The sequence below is a fragment of the Salvelinus fontinalis genome, chromosome 33 (genome assembly GCF_029448725.1).
Source record: "Salvelinus fontinalis isolate EN_2023a chromosome 33, ASM2944872v1, whole genome shotgun sequence".
In the NCBI taxonomy this organism is placed as follows: Eukaryota; Metazoa; Chordata; class Actinopteri; order Salmoniformes; family Salmonidae; genus Salvelinus; species Salvelinus fontinalis.
In genome coordinates this window covers 29892829-29912016 of record NC_074697.1, presented here as the reverse complement: position 1 = coordinate 29912016, position 19188 = coordinate 29892829, and the positions used below count along the sequence as shown (strand labels likewise).

At 42.1% G+C, this 19188-nt stretch overlaps 1 protein-coding gene across 1 annotated transcript in view; it reads left to right on the top strand.

Moving 5' to 3' along the window:
* Positions 1 to 19188, top strand: part of LOC129831976 (2-(3-amino-3-carboxypropyl)histidine synthase subunit 1-like) — a 104547-nt gene that overhangs the window by 39982 nt on the left and 45377 nt on the right. Inside the window, exons 4-5 of the mRNA XM_055895665.1 lie at positions 1945 to 2066; positions 17053 to 17207. Coding sequence (XP_055751640.1) covers positions 1945 to 2066; positions 17053 to 17207 — 277 coding nt within the window. The remainder of the gene's footprint in view (positions 1 to 1944; positions 2067 to 17052; positions 17208 to 19188) is intronic.

Below are 19188 nucleotides of genomic sequence, written 5' to 3'. Positions count from 1 at the left end.
CCGTGTGGCTGTGTTTTACTAGGCTCAGGTGGACTGTAGTGTCCTTCACAGCAGAGCAGCCATTAGAGGAAGAGAGAGAGGGAAATGGAGAAGAGAACAAATATAAAGAGAGTCCATGCCCCTCTGGAGGGTGAAGGTAGTCGAGCACTGAGAGATTGAGGAGAGGGACAGGGATTCAGAGAAAGATAGATATAAAAAGAGAGGGGGAATTAGAAAAGGAGATGGGTGTAAACAGAGAGACGAGAAAGTTCAAAGTTCAGACTCTATCTCTTATTAAACTGAAGGTTGAAGGAACAATGAACACCAGTGAAAGAGAGAAATTAAAACAGGGAGAGAGGGAGGACATGGCATCTGTAGCCTGTGTCCAGTATCTAATAGTTTGCGGACTGGGCAGCAGTAGACAGCCAGCTGTTGTTAGTCAGACTGGGTTGGTGGGTAGGCTACACTGTCTGATGCAGTCTCCTGTTTTCACCTTTATTCTCACTTTTAATACTACCTACACTGGCTAGCTTAAATATGTCGAAACACAGTCAGTAAACCACAACACCCCCCTCTCCTCTTCTCTCTTTTCAAACTCTGTACTTTATCCATTCACACCTCTCTCCCAGTTTTCTGCATTCACCCCTTTTATTCAGTGTTTAGGAGTTTTACTTTGCATTTTAATCCCCCGGAAGGGATGATGAAATGCAGAATGAATTAATTTGCTGCTTTTAATATATTCAAGCAAAAGAAAAAGTAAAAACTGGTTTAGCTCTGTGGCTTTCTCCTTAGAACAGACCTTCTGTAGTAGGTGTATGTAATGTGGAGTTGGGGATAGGGAAGTTGAAAGTATGTTTATGCTAAGACCACAGATTGAAAGATCATCTGTAATTGACCCTGCCTCTGCAGTTTCCATCCAGATGTGCTATAAATCCATACTTGGGCCAGTACCCTGCTACCTTGTCCCCCTCCCCCTTATTTGTCCTTACTTCCCCCTACCCCCCCACTAAGCCTCTATTCAAACTGACACTCTAATATATCTCATCTGTTGATGCAGACTGACTGACTGATTGCTGCTCTGTTCAATGGTGATTGACTCCTGTTCAGGGATGCTCTATAGGCCCTATTGATGTTTGGCATGTCAAACAGAAAGAGATGGGAAAGCAATATCTGAGTGGTATGAGTCGCTCCTAGTCCCTCGACTTGTCCCAGCCAGTAAGTACATGGTAACATGCTGAGACTGGGGATTGATCTACTTAATGACTTGTCATAGTCAGAGACCGCCAGTACATGGTGAGACTGGGGATTGATCTACTTAATGACTTGTCGGAGACAGCCAGTACATGGTAACATGCTGAGACTGGGGTTTGATCTACTTAATGACTTGTCCTAGTCAGAGACAGCCAGTACATGGTGAGACTGGGGATTGATCTACTTAATGACTTTTCCTAGTCAGAGACAGCCAGTACATGGTAACATGCTGGGACAGAGGATTGATATACTTAATGACTTGTCCTAGTCAGAGACAGTTAGTACATGGTAACATGCTGAGACCGGGGTTTGATCTACTTAATGACTTGTCCTAGTCAGAGACAGCCAGTACATGGTAACATGCTGAGACTGGGGTTTGATCTACTTAATGACTTGTCCTAGTCAGAGACAGCCCGTACATGGTAACATGCTGGGACGGAGGATTGATATACTTAATGACTTGTCCTAGTCAGAGACAGTTAGTACATGGTAACATGCTGAGACTGGGGATTGATCCCGCTGACCCTATCATGATGCTCGGAGCCGGGTGGGGTATCGTTCGCCATGGTAACCATCGGGAGAGGGGGAGGTCAGTGGGGCTAATAGACTGAGCTGTGTGTGTTTGTTGAATGACAGGAACAGTTCAGTTTGTGCTCATGTACGGTCAGAGGAGTGGTTTTTACCATGGTGTGTGTGTGTGTGTGTCTGTCCCAGGTTCACAGAGGCAGACACCATTGTGATGGGTGATGTGACGTACGGAGCCTGCTGCGTGGACGACTTCACGGCTCGGGCCCTGGGGGCAGACTTCATGGTGCACTACGGCCACAGCTGCCTCAGTGAGTCACACACACGCAGACTCACACGACTCACAGACACAAGGCATCTACTCATTAGTAATTCCAACACTAAAGCATATGCAAACAGAAATGCACACACACCAGGGTTTCCGTTTGCCGGCTTTTGCCCCCCCCCCCCCCCTAATGAAAAGCTGTTTAATGACCAAAGCTGTTAAGACACCATTGCTTAATAATGCGTATTATTCATTGATGGAAATACATTTGACTGTCATGCTTATCAGTCTATAGGTTAATTAGCGGAATTAAATTGGCCTGTGTGTATTTTCGTGAGTCATGTATCTTATTTATCCAACACAACTATCACAAACATGTTTTTATAAACCCATTCATTACACAACAAATGTTTTTTTTTGTTGTTTTTTTCTCCCTTTTTCTCCCCGATTTTGTGGTATCCAATTGGTAGTTACAGTCTTGTCCCATCGCTGCAACTCCCGTACCGAGTTGGGAAAGGCGAAGGTCGAGAGCCATGCGTCCTCCAAAACACAACACAATCCAGCCACGGTGCACTGCTTCTTGACACAATGCCCGCTTAACCCGGAAGCCAGCCGCACCAATGTGTAGGAGGAAGCACCCGGCCCGCCACAGGAGTCGCTACAGCCCAAGGGCACAAGAACTTCCCTGTCGGCCAAACCCTCCCATAACCTGGATGACGCTGGGCCAATAGTGCGCCGCCCCATGGGTCTCCCGGTCGCGGCCGGCTGCGACAGAGCCTGGACTCAAACCAGGATCTCTAGTGGCACAGCTAACACTGCGGTGCAGTGCCTTAGACCACTGCGCCACTAGGGAGGCGCCCATTGCACAACAATTCTAAATGCAATTGCGTGTTAAAAACAGTTTTGTGCACTATTAAAAATATATACTATTTTGATTTCTCAACTGGAAATTGAATCGTGCCTCCCATTCACCAGTCAAGTGCAGAAAACAGGCTAGCAACACTTCACCCACCACTTTACAATGTGAGCTGGAGGCAGTATGCTTTTTGAAAACTTACTTCATTGTTTGAAACCTAAATGTTTATTTCATATTATGGAGGCATGTCTTACCCTGTTTCAAAGTAGCCTGTAGGCAAAATCCCACCATTGAAACATGGATGCAATTCAAAATGTTTTTGTTTCTCAAAATAATTGTCCCGTAGTTAATCCTAAAATTCTGAATTAAAATGATACAAAATAGGCCTATAACTTCCATTGCGCTTTCACATTGAGGATTGGAGATTATTGGAAAGATTTATCAACTAGCTTCCTGTGAGGATCTATAGCTTTAATATATTACATTTGCAATGGATGGGGAAAAAAACAACACTTTCCTTCATTTCCATGCATCAGACCAGGTACTTACTTCTATGAGTGTTCAGGTAGGAGCGCGGGCTCCCTCAACATTATCAGGACAGAGAAACCAAAACCAGGCTTATTGTTCACATGGAGGACTCCAAACAATGAACAATGAAAAAATGGACAAATCTCGTAAATGATGCAAATAAACCAAAGCTTGTTTCTCACAAATGTAGCAGGTTGTGAACTCTGCAAATAAATGACTGTAATTAATACATGCATTAACAGAAATGTATGTAAACAATTTACGCAGATTAACGCAGATTTTTCTCAGGTTTTCGCCTGCCAAATCAGTTCTGTTATACTCACAGACACTATTTTAACAGTTTGGAAACTTTAGAGTGTTTTCTATCCAAATCTACCAGTTATATGCATATCATATCTTCTGGGCCCGAGAAGCAGGCAATTTAATTTGGGCATGCATTTCATCCAAAATTCTGAATGCTGCCCCCTACCCTAGAGAAGTTAATGCATTTGAGCCAATCAGTTGTGTTGTGACAAGGTAGGGTTGGTATATAGAAGATAGCCCTATTTGGCAAAAGAACAGCTCAGATAAACAAAGATAAACGACAGTCCATCATTATTTGAAGACATGAAGGTCAGTCAATTTGGAAAATGTCAAGATCTTTGAAAGTTTCTTCAAGTGCATTCACAAAAACCATCAAGCGCTATGATGAAACTGGCTCTCATTAGGAACGCCACAGGAATGGAAGACCAAGAGTTACCTCAGCTGCAGAGGATCAGTTCATTGGAGTTACCAGCCCAAATAAATGCTTCACAGAGTTCAAGTTACAGACACATCTCAACATCAACTGTTCAGAGGAGACTGCATGGTCGAATTGTTGCAAAGAAACCACTACTAAAGGTCACCAATAAGAAGAAGAGACTTGCTTGGGCCAAGAAACATAAGCAATGGACATTAGACCGGTGGAAATCTGTCCTTTTGGCCTGAAGAGTACAAATGTGAGATTTCTGGTTCCAACCGCCTGTCTTTGTGAGACGCAGAGTAGGTGAACGGATGATATCTGCGTGTGTGCTTCCCACCGTGAAGCATGGAGGAGATGGTGTGGGGGTGCTTTGCTGGTGACGCTGTCAGTGATTTATTTAGAATTCATGGCACACTTAACCATCATGGCTACCACAGTACTCTGCAGCGATCACCATCCCATCGCGTTTTCACTTAGTGGGACTATCATTTGTGTTTCAACAGGACAATGACACAAAACACCTCCATGCTGTGTAAGGGCTATTTGACCAATAAGGAGAGTGATAGGATGCTACATCAGATGACCTGGCCTCCACAATCACCCGACGACATCCCAACTGAGATGGTTTGTGATGATTTAGACCGCAGAGTGAAGGAAAGCAGCCAACAAGTGTTCAGCATATGTGTGAACTCCTTCAAGACTGTTGGACAAGCATTTCAGGTGAAGCTAGTTGAGAAAATGCCAAGAGTGCAAAGCTGTCATCAAAGCAAAGGGTGGCTACTTTGAAGAATCTAAAATATAGTTAGTTTTGTTGAGCACTTTTTTCATTTCAACATGATTCAATATATGTTATTTCATAGTTTTGATGTCATTACTATTATTCTACAATGTAGAAAATAGTAAAAATATAGAAAAACCTTTGAAATGAGTAGGTGTGTCAACTTTTGACTGGTACTGTGTATGTATGTATGTATGTACACTTGAAGTCGGAAGTTCTTGACATTTATTCTTAGTACACATTCCCTGTCTTAGGTCAGTTAGGATCACCACTTTATTTTAAGAATGTGAAATGTCAGAATAATAGCAGAGAGAATGATTTATTTAAGCTTTTATTTCTTTCATCACATTCCCAGTGGGTCAGAAGGTTACATACACTCAATTAGTATTTGGTAGCATTGCCTTTAAATTGTTTACCTTGGGTCCAATGTTTCAGGTAGCCTTCCACAAACTTCTCACAATAAGTTGGGTGAATTTTGGCCCATTCCTCCTGACAGAGCTGGTGTAACTGAGTCAGGTTTGTCGGCCTCCTTGCTCGCACACGCTTTTTCAATTCTGCCCACAAATTTTCTATAGGATTGAGGTCAATCTTTGTGATGGCCACTCCAATACCTTGACTTTGTTGTCCTTAAGCCATTTTGCCACAACTTTGGGAGTATGCTTGGGGTCATTGTCCATTTGGAAGACCCATTTGTGACCCATCTTTAACTTCCTGACTGATGTCTTGAGATGTTGCTTCAATATATCCACATAATTTAGATGATGCCCTCATGATGCTATCTATTTTGTGAGGTGCACCAGTACCTCCTGCAGAAAAGCACCCCCGCGGTGCCACCACCGTGCTTCAAGGGTTGGGATGGTGTTCTTCGGCTTGCCAGCATCCCCCTATTTCCTACAAACATAACAATGGTAATTATGGCCAAACAGTTCTATTTTTGTTTCATCAGACCAGAGGACATTTCTCCAAAAGTACAATCTTTGTCCCCATGTGCAGTTGTAAACCGTAGTCTGGCTTTTTTAATGGCGGTTTTGGAGCAGTGGCTTCTTCCTTGCTGAGCGGCTTTTCAGGTTATGTCGTTATAGGACTTGTTTTACTGTGGATATAGATACTTTTGTACCTGTTTCATCCAGCATCTTCACAAGGATTGATTTGCACTTTTCGCAACAAAGTATGTTCATCTCCAGGAGACAGAACGCTTCTCCTTCCTGAGCGGTATGATGGCTGTGTGGTCCCATGGTGTTTAAACTTGCGTACTATTTTTTGTACAGATGAACGTGGTACCTTCAGGTGTTTGGAAATTGCTCCGAAGGATGAACCAGACTTGTGGAAGTCTACAATTTTTTTTCTGAGATCATGGCTGATTTCTTTTGATTTTCCCATGATGTCAAGCAAAGAGGCACTGAGTTTGAAGGTAGGCCTTGAAATATATCCACAGGTACACCTCCAATTGACTCAAATGATGTCAATTAGCCTTTCAGAATCTTCTAAAGTCATGACATAATGTTCTGTAATTTCCCAAGCTGTTTAAAGGCACAGTCAACTTAGTGTATGTAAACTTCTGACCCACTGGAATTGTGATACAGTGAATTATAAGTGTAATAATCTGTCTGTAAACAATTGTTGGAAAAATTACTTGTATCATGCACAGAGTAGATGTCCTAACCGACTTGCCAAAACTATAGTTTGTTAACAAGAAATTTGTGGAGTGTTTGAAAAACAAGTTTTAATGACTCCAACCCAAGTGTATGTAAACTTCTGACTAACTGTATGTAAATAAGTTATTTTTGTTATTTTTTATTTATTTTTTATTAGCAAAAAAAAATCTATATATTTGTATTTTTTTATGTTTGAAAATGCCATTTCTTTGGCTGCTTCATTACATGAGTTGTATGTTCTGTTAAAATGCATTATCATAATCTACATGTGATTTCTGTCATTCTGAGCACTGGAATAGAAACTCTGACACACACACACACACACACACACACACACACACACACACACACACACACACACACACACACACACACACACACACACACACATACACATACACACGGCATAAGTATGATAGACAGACACCATGGCCTCCAGCCATGTTATAAAACAGCTAGATCAATACCAGCAGCACATACAGACTGTAGGTTTTGTACTATAAGTGCCTGACTCTCAGTAGTACTCAAAAGCTCAGTATGGGTCCTTAGCTGCAGCTTTGTCAGGCCTGTCAGACCTTTAGAGGCTGGACAGCAGCACATTTACTCAGACGATCAATGGAGAACATGCATTAGTGCTGTCCTTTGAAAAGCCTGTTCAGATCTTAAGGACCCTTCATTCTCTGCGCTGCTCTCATCCTGTCTGCAGCACAATATAGCAGGAAATGCTGAATCGATATTTGTGAAATCTCCTTGGCAGAACGAGTTGAACAAGGCTCACTCTCCCAAATACCACACCTGACCACAAGAATATTAATCCAATACACCAGCTGACTGCTTTAACAAACCAACAAGCAAACAATACAAACTCTCTAACCAACCACCAGGCACACAACACCCACTCTCTGTGTTCTGCACTCACATACAAGAGAATATGTCTAGAAGGCCAGCATCCCGCAATCGCCTCTTCACTGTTGACGTTGAGACTGGTGTTTTGCAGGTACTATTTAATGAAGCTGCCAGTTGAGAACTTGTGAGGTGTCTGTTTCACAAACTAAACACTCTAATGTACTTGTCCTTTTGCTCAGTTGTGCACCGGGGTTGTGCACCGGGGTTGTGCACCGGGGTTGTGCACCGGGGTTGTGCACCGGGGTTGCTCAGTTGTGCACCGGGGTTGTGCACCAGGGTTGTGCACCGGGGTTGCTCAGTTGTGCACCATTCCTCTTTTTATTCTGGTTAGAGACAATTTGCGCTGTTCTGTGAAGGGAGTAGTACAAGCGTTGTACGAGATCTGCAGTTTCTTATCCATTTCTCGCATGGAATAGCCTTAATTTCTCAGAACAAGAATAGACTGACGAGTTTCAGAAGAAAGTACTTTGTTTCTGGCCATTTTGAGCCTGTAATCGAACCCACAAATGCTGATGCTCCAGATACTCAACTAGTCTAAAGAAGGACAGCTTTATCGCTTCTTTAATCAGCATAACAGTTTTCAGCTGTGCTAACATAATTGCAAAAGGTTTTTCTAAAAATCAATTAGCCTTTTAAAATGATAAACTTGGATTAACTAACACAATGTGCTATTGGAACACAGAAGTGATGGTGCTGATAATGGGCCTCTGTATGCCTATGTAGATATTCCATAAAAAATAAGCCGTTTCCAGCTACAATAGTCATTTACAATATTAACAATGTCTACACTGTATTTCTGATCAATTTGATGTTATTTTAATGGACGAAAAATGTGCTTTTCTTTCAAAAACAAGGACATTTCTAAGTGACCCCAAACTTTTGCTCTGTAGTGTATATTCTGTGAGTTTTTTGCAATTCGATGTTCCAAAAATATTGCTCACCGTATGTCTGCTGCATAGGGACAAGAGCGAGCCATGAGAAAATTATTATTAATATTTAAAAAATTAACCTTTATTTAACTAGGCTAGTCATTTAAGAACAAATTCTTATTTTCAATGACGGTCTAGGAACAGTTGTAACGTCCTGACCAGAGTTCTTATGTGTTTTGCTTGTTTAGTGTTGGTCAGGACGTGAGCTGGGTGGGAATTCTATGTTGTGTGTCTAGTTTGTCTGTTTCTGTGTCCAGCCTAATATGGTTCTCAATCAGAGGCAGCTGTCAATTGTTGTCCTTGAGTGAGAATCATATATAGGAGGCTTGTTTTGTGTTGGGATTTTGTGGGTGATTGTTTCCTGTCTCTGTGTTTGTGTTCTGCACCAGATAGGTCTGTCTCGGTTTTCACATTTGTTATTTTGTATAGTGTTCACGTATTCGTCTCTTTGTTTATTAAATATGTTGAACACTAGCCGCGCTGCATTTTGGTCCTCTCCTTCATCCCAGGAAGAAAACCATGACAACAGTGGGTTAACTGCCTTGTTCAGGGCCAGACCGACAGATTTTTACCTTGTCATCTGAGGTATTCGATCTTGCAACCTTTCGGTTACTAGTCCAATGCTCTAACCACTAGGCTACCTGCCGCTTGATTAGACATGGAAATAAAAGTGCTCAAATCAAATTCTGAACGACCGGCTCAATTCGTCTTATGTAGCAAAAATTGAAATGGTGTTTTTTACATTGGATAAAAGTAGAGACTCGGGGCTAGAAAATGTTATATCATACATTACAGTTCAGGAACAATGGGAAAGTAATTCTGTTTTGAAAGTTGATAAACTTGTAACCTCACTTTTGAGAAATTGACCTTTGAATGTTTTGGTACCTACTGGAGAGCTCTTCTTTGTCTTCACCCATTCAGCATCGTTCACCACCTCTTAAGCTTTAGCCCCACCCATCTCTTTAAGGGTTCTGTCCGAACAACCGCAATCAAGCACCCAAGCTAACTGGCTAACGTTGGCTAGCTACTTCCAGACACAAATGAGAGAACAGCTCACTCTGACCATTTTACTCACCTTAGCAGAGCTGGTTAGGCTTTAAAAAAAGTATATATTTTTTACCCCTTTTTCTCCTCAATTTTTGTGATATCCAATTGGTAGTTACGGTCTTGTCCCATCGCTGCACCTGCCGTATGGACACGGGAGAGGCGAAGGTCAAGAGCCGTGCATCCTCCGAAACACGACCCCGCCAAGCCTCACTGCTTCTTGAAACAATGCTCGCTTAACCTGGAAGCCAGCCGTACCAATGTATTGGGGGAAACGCCATACACCTGGCGACCGTGTCAGCATGCATTGCGCCCGGCCCTCCACAGGAGTTGCTAGAGCGTGATTTGACAAGGACAACCCGGCCGGCCAAACCCTCCCCTAATCCGAACGACGCTGGGCCAATTGTTCTCCACCTCATGGGTCGTCCGGTCGCAGCCGGCTGCAACACAGCCTCGGCTCGAACCAACGTCTGTAGTGGTTAGGCTGTTTTTATGTTATCCAAAGCCTTGGTGACTGCAACTGTGCTGCTGGCAACAATTTACGCTTTTTTGCTAATGGCCATATTCAACGGGTGTTGAGCATTTGTAAATTTGTCAGTTATTCTGCGCTCTTTACCAGCTACGTCTATCAACAGCTGTCATGTCGCAGTGACATCATGAACATTCTATTGAAATGGATACTTGCATATTGGAGTCGTTTTATTCTGCCCTCGCAAAAGAGTCCCCTTCTTAAGCTTAGCAGACAGATAAACTCGGTACAGCTACTGTAGTGTTGAAGGAGGATTTATTGCCACTGCTTCGTAGGTACGGTAATAGTGACTGAAATTAGTAAAACTAAAATATATGAAGAAAAGAACAATGAGTATGACTTATTGTATGCTAGCTGATTACTAGGCTTAATTTGTATACATGTTCATAAACAGAAATATGCATCATTATGTACTCAGACGAGAGCGCTCTGAAATCTGACTAGATTGCCAGAGCGAATTTACCAGCTACGTCTATCAACAGCTGTGGTGTCGCAGTGAAATCATGAACATTCTATTGAAATGGATACTTGCATAGTGGAGTATTTAGGTAAGACATGTAGCTAGCTAGCTAAACAATGAACCATAATCCCAACTCATGATGTTACTACCCTGCATGAATCTGCAGGTAGCTGAGCAACCAGGTTCAATGTTAGCTAGCTAACATTAGGCTATAACTAGCAACGCAAATGGCTCTGAGATAAGAATATTACTACACAGATCATACATGTAACGTTATCTAGCGAGCCAGCTAACGTTAGCGAGCCAGCTAACAGTGTACTCTTAACATGAAATGAAAATGACTTTGTGACTAAACTAGAAATGTGTAATATCTGAAAATGTAGGTAGCTTTCTTAACTGTATAATGTAAACTCACTCACTTTTGTACATCGCCTTGGTCTGTACAATTGACCTTATTTTAGCGCCCAAAAAACGTAATACTTCCAGATCAACTGTAATGTCAATACCATTGTAAAGCACAATTTCTCTCCTTTCCAAAAAAATCCATGACTAGACCTCCACGCTGCCCGTTTCTGCATGATTCAAGAAGGCAATGAGCGCCGTTGGGTCTTTTTTTTATTTTTATGGCGGGTGGGGAAGCGAAACTAATGTGTGATAGTGAGGAGAGATGTCGTGTGGGGAAACAGCTTTTTTTCACTCGATCTTTCCAACTTATCACCTTATCGCCTCTAAAATGTAAGTAAAGCACCATAAAGAGTTTATTTAATGTGTCATTACATACCTATTTGAAGTTTTGTGTCGAATTTGAATCGGGTTTTTAGGGCGGTGCTAAAGTGATCTTCAAAAGTTAACAGTGGCTTTTGAAAGTCATGATCGGTTGCAGTGATGACGCAAAAAATGTCTAGGTATCCCCCTTACCCCCGTCACTGTCCATTTCTTGTTTTTAAACGATGAGAGAAGTGCTACACCTGGTAGAGAGAGATTGTAAGACAGAAATAGTTGCTTTATGCGTGCTGTACGTTACGGCATGACACATCACGATGTAACAGAGGGTCAGTTTTTTCAACTTTTCTCCAATACTATAGATTTATTACCATGTCGATCAACGCTTGAATAGAAGCGTAGTTCACACCCCAGATTTTGAAGTCAACACAGTCGCTACAGTCCCATTAGTTTTCTTTGCAGCCTCGTGTGAATGTCGCGGTTGCGCACATTTCTACGGAATGGGGTGAGTTTACGTTACATTTCTGGATGCTTCTCCCTCTGTCACGGATGCCATTGTTGCCCTTAGTTTGAAGATGTAATCCGGGGACAGGTGTTTTCTCCATCTCCTTAGCTATCATACTCTAATTCCACTGATTTCAAAACGCGGTCCTCCAGAAAGTGGAGAGCAACACTTATACAGTTCTACTACACAATATATATATTGTTTAATAGCTGCTTTAGACAGAATTACCTACACATACTGACCAGCTTAAATAGACAGAAGCATGGCAGACCAATTCAAACTCATCTCTCGGCATGTCCAGCCCACTCATTATCTCAGCCAATCATGGTTAAACCAACTAGGCTGATAATTTAACAATTTTACTTTCAAATGGCTCTCCTGTGAAGTAGAGGTGTGCGACATACGCTTAGTGTCCTGAAACGAGTCACAATTTAAAAAGATAGAGAACAAGTTATGAAGGAAGCATACTGAAGTTTTGGTGCAGGTACAGTCAACTAGCGCAAAAATAATATGGCAATATTGTGAAAACGATACGATATATCGTCAAAAGTAATATCCCGATATGCAACTGTATTGAATTCCCCCCCCCCCCCCCCCCCCTCATCACTATAGTCCAAATGCTATATTAAAACAATTAAATTCTCTATAAAGTTGGTGGGCATCAGGACTTGGGTCTATACCATATCAAGTCAATAGAATGATGAACAGTTCCTTTAGAAAATATTCACACCCCTTGACTTATTCCACATTTTGTTGTGTTACAGCCTGAATGAAAATGTATTAAATTGAGATTGTGTGTCACTGGCCTACACACAATTCCCCATAATGTCAAAGTGGAATTATGTTTCACATTTTTTTTAAACTAATTAATTAAAAATGAAATCTGAAATGTCATGAGTCTAAGTATTCAACCCCTCTGTTAAGGCAAGCCTAAATAAGTTCAGTGGTAAAAATGTGCTTAACAAGTCACATAATAAGTTGCATGGACTCACTCTGTGTGCAATAATAGTGTTTAACATGATTTTTGTGTGACTACCATCTCTAAATCCCACACACAGAATTATCTGTAAGTTCCCTCAGTCGAGCAGTGAATTTCAAACACAGATTCAACCACAAAGATCAGGGAGGTTTTCCAATGCCTCGCAATGAAGGGCACCTATTGGTAGATGGGTAATAAAGCAGACATTGAATATTAATTTGATGGTGAAGTTATTTATTACACTTTGGAGGATGTATCAATACACCCAGTCACTACAAAGATACAGGCATCCTTCCTAACTCAGTTGCTGGAGAAGAAGGAAACCGCTCAGGGATTTCACCTTGAGATCAATGGTGACTTTAAAACAGTTACATAGTTTAATGGCTGTGATAGGAGAAAACTGAGGATGGATCAACAACATTGTAGTTACTCCACAATACTGACCTAAATGACGGAGTGAAAAGAAGGAAGTCTGTACAGAATACAAATGTTCCAAAACATGAATCCTGTTTGCGATAAGGCACTAAAGTAAAACTGCAAAAAATGTGGCAAAGAAATGAACTTAATGACCTGAATGCAAAGCATTATGTTTAGGGTAAACACAACACATCACTGAGTACCACACTTCATATTTTCTATATGGTGGTGGCTGCATCCTGTTATGGGTATGCTTATAAACATCAAGGACTAGGGAGTTTTTGGGGGGATTAAAATAAACGGAATAAGCACAGGCAAATTCCTGGAGGAAAACTGGGTTCAGTCTGCTTTCTACCAGACACTGGGAGATGAATTCACCTTTCAGCAGGACAATAACCTACGACACAAGGCCAAATATACACTGGAGTTGCTTACCAAGACGACATTGAATGTTCCTGAGTGGCCTAGTTACAGTTTTGACTTAAATCGGCTTGAAAATCTATGGCAAGACCTAAAAGTGGCTTTCTAGCAATGATCAACAACCAACTTGACAGAGCTTGAAGAATAAAAAAAATAAACAGATGAATGTGCCAATATTGTACAATGCAGGTGTGCAAAGCTCTTAGAGACTTACCCAGAAAGACTTACGGCTGTAATCACTGCAAAAGGTGACTCTAACATGTCTAACATGTATTGGGTGTGAATACCTATGTAAATGAATTGTTTTTGTTTTTAATTTTCAATTCATTTGCAAACATTTTTAAAAAAAACAACAGTTTTCCCTTTGCCATTATGGTGTATTGTGTGTAGATAGGTGAGAAAATGTGGAATAAGTCCAGGGATATGAACACTTTCTGAAGGAACTGAATGTTTTAATCACATAATTCACATCTCATGTGAAGGGAACAAATTAACCTGAACTTGAAACACGATGGTTGAAATTCAAATTCCAAGAATCTAAACGGCCAATCATTATCAATTCATATTTTGCAGCCCTCCCTGAACTGGCTGAATGGAATTGACCCAACCTTGGCGGACGCTCTGCGTTCTCTCTGCTCTGTGAGGAGTGGAGGAGGTCCCTATAGCTGTGGTTGACTGACAGCATCAGCATCACATGTAGTGGAGGTGTTGAGGCTTCATCAGCAACACAGCTAAAGGTGTCAGTCACCTGCAGGAGATTAAAGACACTCTGCCCTCCTTGACTGACACATGAAAATGCTGTCTCTCCCTCTTCATTCTATCTCTCTCTCCATCTATTTTTCCTTTTTTTCCTATCGCTACCGGTCAACTTTCATTCTGACTTTTTTTTCTCTGTCCCACCTGCTGTGGCTATGTGTGCGTCTGCGTCTGCATGCATAGGTGTGTGTGTATATGTGTGGCGTGTTCTCATGTCTTATTGAGTGTTTGTATGAGTGAGAAAATAAGTGACTGAGTGATTGAAGGAGTGTATGGGAGTGAGTAATAGAGATGGAAAATGTGTTAAAGAGAAAGGAGGAAATGAAAGAGAGTGAGTTGGGGCTGTCTCATTGGCAGTGGCTTTATTTGCAGTGACTAAGTGCTCTCAGAAAGCCGTGCTAATGTGATCAGAGAATGGATCGATCCCACTGCTGTGGGAGCACCTGTAAACATGCTGCAGCTGTATGCCTATGTCTCTCTATGTCTGTCTGCTTCGCGTGGAGACGTGGGGACTTCCCTCAGTGTTCCCTTAGTCACTGATCACCGCCCATCATCTCCTCAGCCCAGCCGCCTGGTATTCCCTCTGTCTGTCTGTCTCCCTGCCTGCCTGCTGTCTGTTTGCCTGCTGTCTCCCTGCCTGCTGTCTGTCTCTGTTGTCTGCCTGCCTTCTTGCGGTCTGCCTACTTACCTGCGGTCTGCCTACCTACCTGCGGTCTGTCTCTCTCTGCCTGCCTGCATGCTGTGTGCCTGCCTGCCTACCATCCCTGCTGTCTGCCTGTCTGCTGCCTGTCTGCTGTCTGTCTGCCTACATGTTTGTCTGTCTGCCTGCCTAGCTGTGCAAGTGGAGTCTTTACTCCTTGTCTGTCCCCAGTTCCACAACATCTCCCCATTCCAACCACCTGGTATTTGTAACTCTCTCTGTCTCCCACTTAGACCTATTTCTTACTATCCATCTCTCTCCGTCCTTCATTCCTGATACTGCTACCCATTCATCACTCCTGGTGCCTGGTAATTGACAATTCCAAATCCTCTCGTTCTCTTTCCCCTCCTTTCTCCCGTTACCCCTCTATTTTAATATATACAGTACATTACCTCTCCCTATCCCATCCAAAATTGAATGACAATGTGTTTTCTTCCAGCCCACTTCTATAGCTAGTAGGACTGGGAATAACCAGGGACCTCACGATACGTTATTATCACGATACTTAGGTGCCGATATGTATTGTGATTCTCACGATTAGATTAATTGCGATTAGATTTTATTACGATGTGATGTTCCAAACATATTGCTCACTCTACACTGAGTGCACAAAACATTAAGATCACCTGCTCTTTCCAGGACAGACTGACCAGGTAAATCCAGGTGAAAGTTATGATCCCTTGTTGATGTCACTTGTTAAATCCACTTCAGTCAGTGTAGATGAAGGGGAGGAGACAGGTTGAAGAAGGATTTTTAATTAAGCCTTGAGACAATTGAGACATGGATTATGTATGTGTCATTCAGAGGGTGAATAGGCAAGACAAAAAAGTTAAGTGCCTTTGAAGGGGGTATGGTAGTAGGTGCCAGGAGCACCGGTTTGTGTCAAGAACTGCAACGCTGCTAGGTTTTTCACGCTCAACAGTTTCCTGTGTGCATCAAGAATGGTCCACCACCCAGAGGACATCCAGCGAACTTAACACAATTGTGGGAAGCATTGGAGTCGACATGGGCCAGCATCCCTGTGGAACACTTTCGACACCTTGTAGAGTTCCAATGAATTTAGGCTGTTCTGTGTGCAAAGGGGGCTGCAACTAAATATTGGGAAGGTGTTCCTAATGTTTGGTATACTTCAGTGTATGTCTGCTGCAGAGATGCGAGAGACCATGAGAAAATGTGTTTTTATCACTCATGGAAACCAAAGTGCTAAGAACATGTTGGCTCACTATTTAAAACAAGATGGAGGACAAGCTATAGGATGAAGTATACCAGCGTTTTTGGCGCAGGTCCAGACAATTAGCGCAACCTAGCAAATGTATTATTATTTTTTAGAATTGTTTTATTTATTTTTGTATTTGTAATTTTTTTTACAATTCGGTACTTGGAGTCAAAGTATCGATATAATATCGTCCAAAATAATATTGTGATATGTAGCTGTATTGGTGTTGTCCCCCATCACTAGTCTCCTCTTCATTTCTGCTTCTATCTATCAAATCACAAACCAGCTACTAGTAAAGTGTTGTAATCTTCCATCCCTCTCTCTCTTGCCTTCTCCTTGTCACGCCTTCTCCGATTTTATCTGTTATTCATATGTCTGCGGCATCAAATGAGCTACATTACAAATGTTTCAACGTTTAAATGACAATGGCCCATTTGCTTAATCACAGCATAAATGTCCTTTGCTCAAGATTTGTAAATGGAAATTGCATGTAACACGAGGAACTGTAATTACCATGATCAAAACCAAAGATGGTGCTACTCTCTTTAGCCGTGCCCTTTGCCCCCCATCTCCCTCGGCCCTCTCTCCCACCTCCTCCATCCCGCTCCCCCATGTTCCTAAGTCTCTGGCTTTCCTAAGCCCAGGCGGGCCCGGCGTAAATGGCCTGTGAAATTAATAGTAATTGCATGTGTCCCTCCTTCCTGAAATAACTGAGGTATTTGCATCAGCGCCCAACATCGTGTGTGTGTGCCGGCTCAATCACATGGAAAGGGTTTCAGCTCTATTGCAAAAGTGTGTGTGTGCAGTGTGTGACTGTAGTTTAATGCTAGTTATATGAGGAGTACTCCATGTCCATGGTATAAGACTAACATACATATTCAATGATTAATCCTAACCTGTCTCTCTGCAGTCCCTATAGACTCCACAGCAGGCATTAAGATGCTGTACGTGTTTGTTGATATCCAGATGGACAACGCACACTTTCTGGACACGGTCAAGTTCAACTTCCCCCCTGGACACTCTCTGGCACTTGTCAGCACTATCCAGTTTGTGGCTGCACTGCAGGTGTGTGTGTGCACGTGTGTGTGTACGTGCTTCTTTGTGTGTGGGGACTGTTTGTGACTATGTGTACATGTATATAAGCCTACATGATTACTGTATTCAGTTGAAGTCGAAAGTTTACATACACCTTAGCCAAATACATTTAAACTCAGTTTTTCACAATTCCTGACATAAAAATTCCCTGTCTTAGGTCAGTTAGGATCACCAATTTATTTTAAGAATGTGAAATGTCAGAATAATAGTAGAGAGAATGATATATTTCAGCTTTTATTTCTTTCATCACATTCCCAGTGGGTCAGAAGTTTACATACACTCAATTAGTATTCGGTAGCATTGCCTTTCAATTGTTTAACTTGGGTCAAACGTTTCAGGTAGCCTTCCACAAGCTTCCCACAATTTTTTGGGTGAATTTTGGCATATTCCTCCTGACAGAGCTGGTGTAACTGAGTCAGGTTTGTAGGCCTTTTTGCTCACACATGCTTTTTCAATTCTGCCCACAAATTTTCTATAGGATTGAGGTCAGGACTTTGTGATGGCCACTCCAATACCTTGACTTTGTTGTCCTTAAGCCATTTTGCCACAACTTTGGGAGTATGCTTGGGGTCATTGTCCATTTGGAAGAGCCATTTGCAACCAAGCTTTAACTTCCTGACTGAAGTCTTGAGATGTTGCTTCAATATATCCACATAATTTAGATGATGCCATCTATTTTGTGAAGTGCACCAGTACCTCCTGCAGCAAAGCACCCCCACAACATGATGCTGCCAGCCCCGTGCTTCACGGTTGGGATGTTGTTCTTCGGCTTGCAAGCATCCCCCTTTTTCCTCCAAACATAACAATGGTCATTATGGCCAAACAGTTGTTTCATCAGACCAGAGGACATTTCTCCAAAAAGTACCATCTTTGTCCCTATGTGCAGTTGTAAACTGTAGTCTGACTTTTTAATGGCGGTTTTGGAGCAGTGGCTTCTTCCTTGCTGAGCAGCCTTTCAGGTTATGTTGATATAGGACTTGTTTTACTGTGGATATATATACTTTTGTACCTGTTTCCTCCAGCATCTTCACAAGGTCCTTTGCTGTTGTTCTGGGATTGATTTGCACTTTTCGCACCAAAGTACGTTTATCTCTAGGAGACAGAACACGTCTCCTTCCTGAGCGGTATGGCGGCTGCGTCGTCCCATGGTGTTTAAACTTGCGTACTATTGTTTGTACAGATGGACGTGGTACCTTCAGGTGTTTGGAAATTGCTCTCAAGGATGAACCAAACTTGTGGAGGTCTACAATTGTTTTTCTTAGGTCATGGCTGATTTCTTTTGATTTTCCCATGATGTCAAGCAAAGAGGCACTGAGTTTGAAGGTAGGCCTTGAAATACATCAACAGGTACACCTCCAATTGACTCAAATAATGTCAATTAACCTATCTGAAGCTTCTAAAACCATTACATAATTTTCTGGAATTTTCCAAGCTGTTTAAGGGCACAGTCAACTTAGTGTATGTAAACTTCTGACCCACTGGAATTGTGATACAGTGAATTATAAGTGTAATAATCTGTCTGTAAACAATTGTTGGTAAAATTGCTTGTGTCATGCACAAAGTAGATGTCCTAACCGACTTGCCAAAACTATAGTTTGTTAACAAGACATTTGTGGAGTGGTTGAAAAAATAGTTTTAATGACTCCAACCTAAGTGTATGTAAACATCTGACTTCAACTGTATATAGAGAAGCTCTGCACCTGCGTGAACCAGCCTCCTGCCTGTCTCTTAAAGTTCACTACAAGTGTGGGTTTGAACACCCAGCTGCAGTTATTTTGGACTTAAAAGGAGGAGTGAACTCTACTGCTCATCTCAGGCCTTTACATAAGCAGTTATAGATCCACAGTAGAGCTAGCTTCCGCCTCCGTTTCCTCTGCTGCTCCCCTCTGTCAGTGCATGACCAACGATAGTTCAGGCCCCTGCTAATGTAACCAGTGTTATTTATACACGC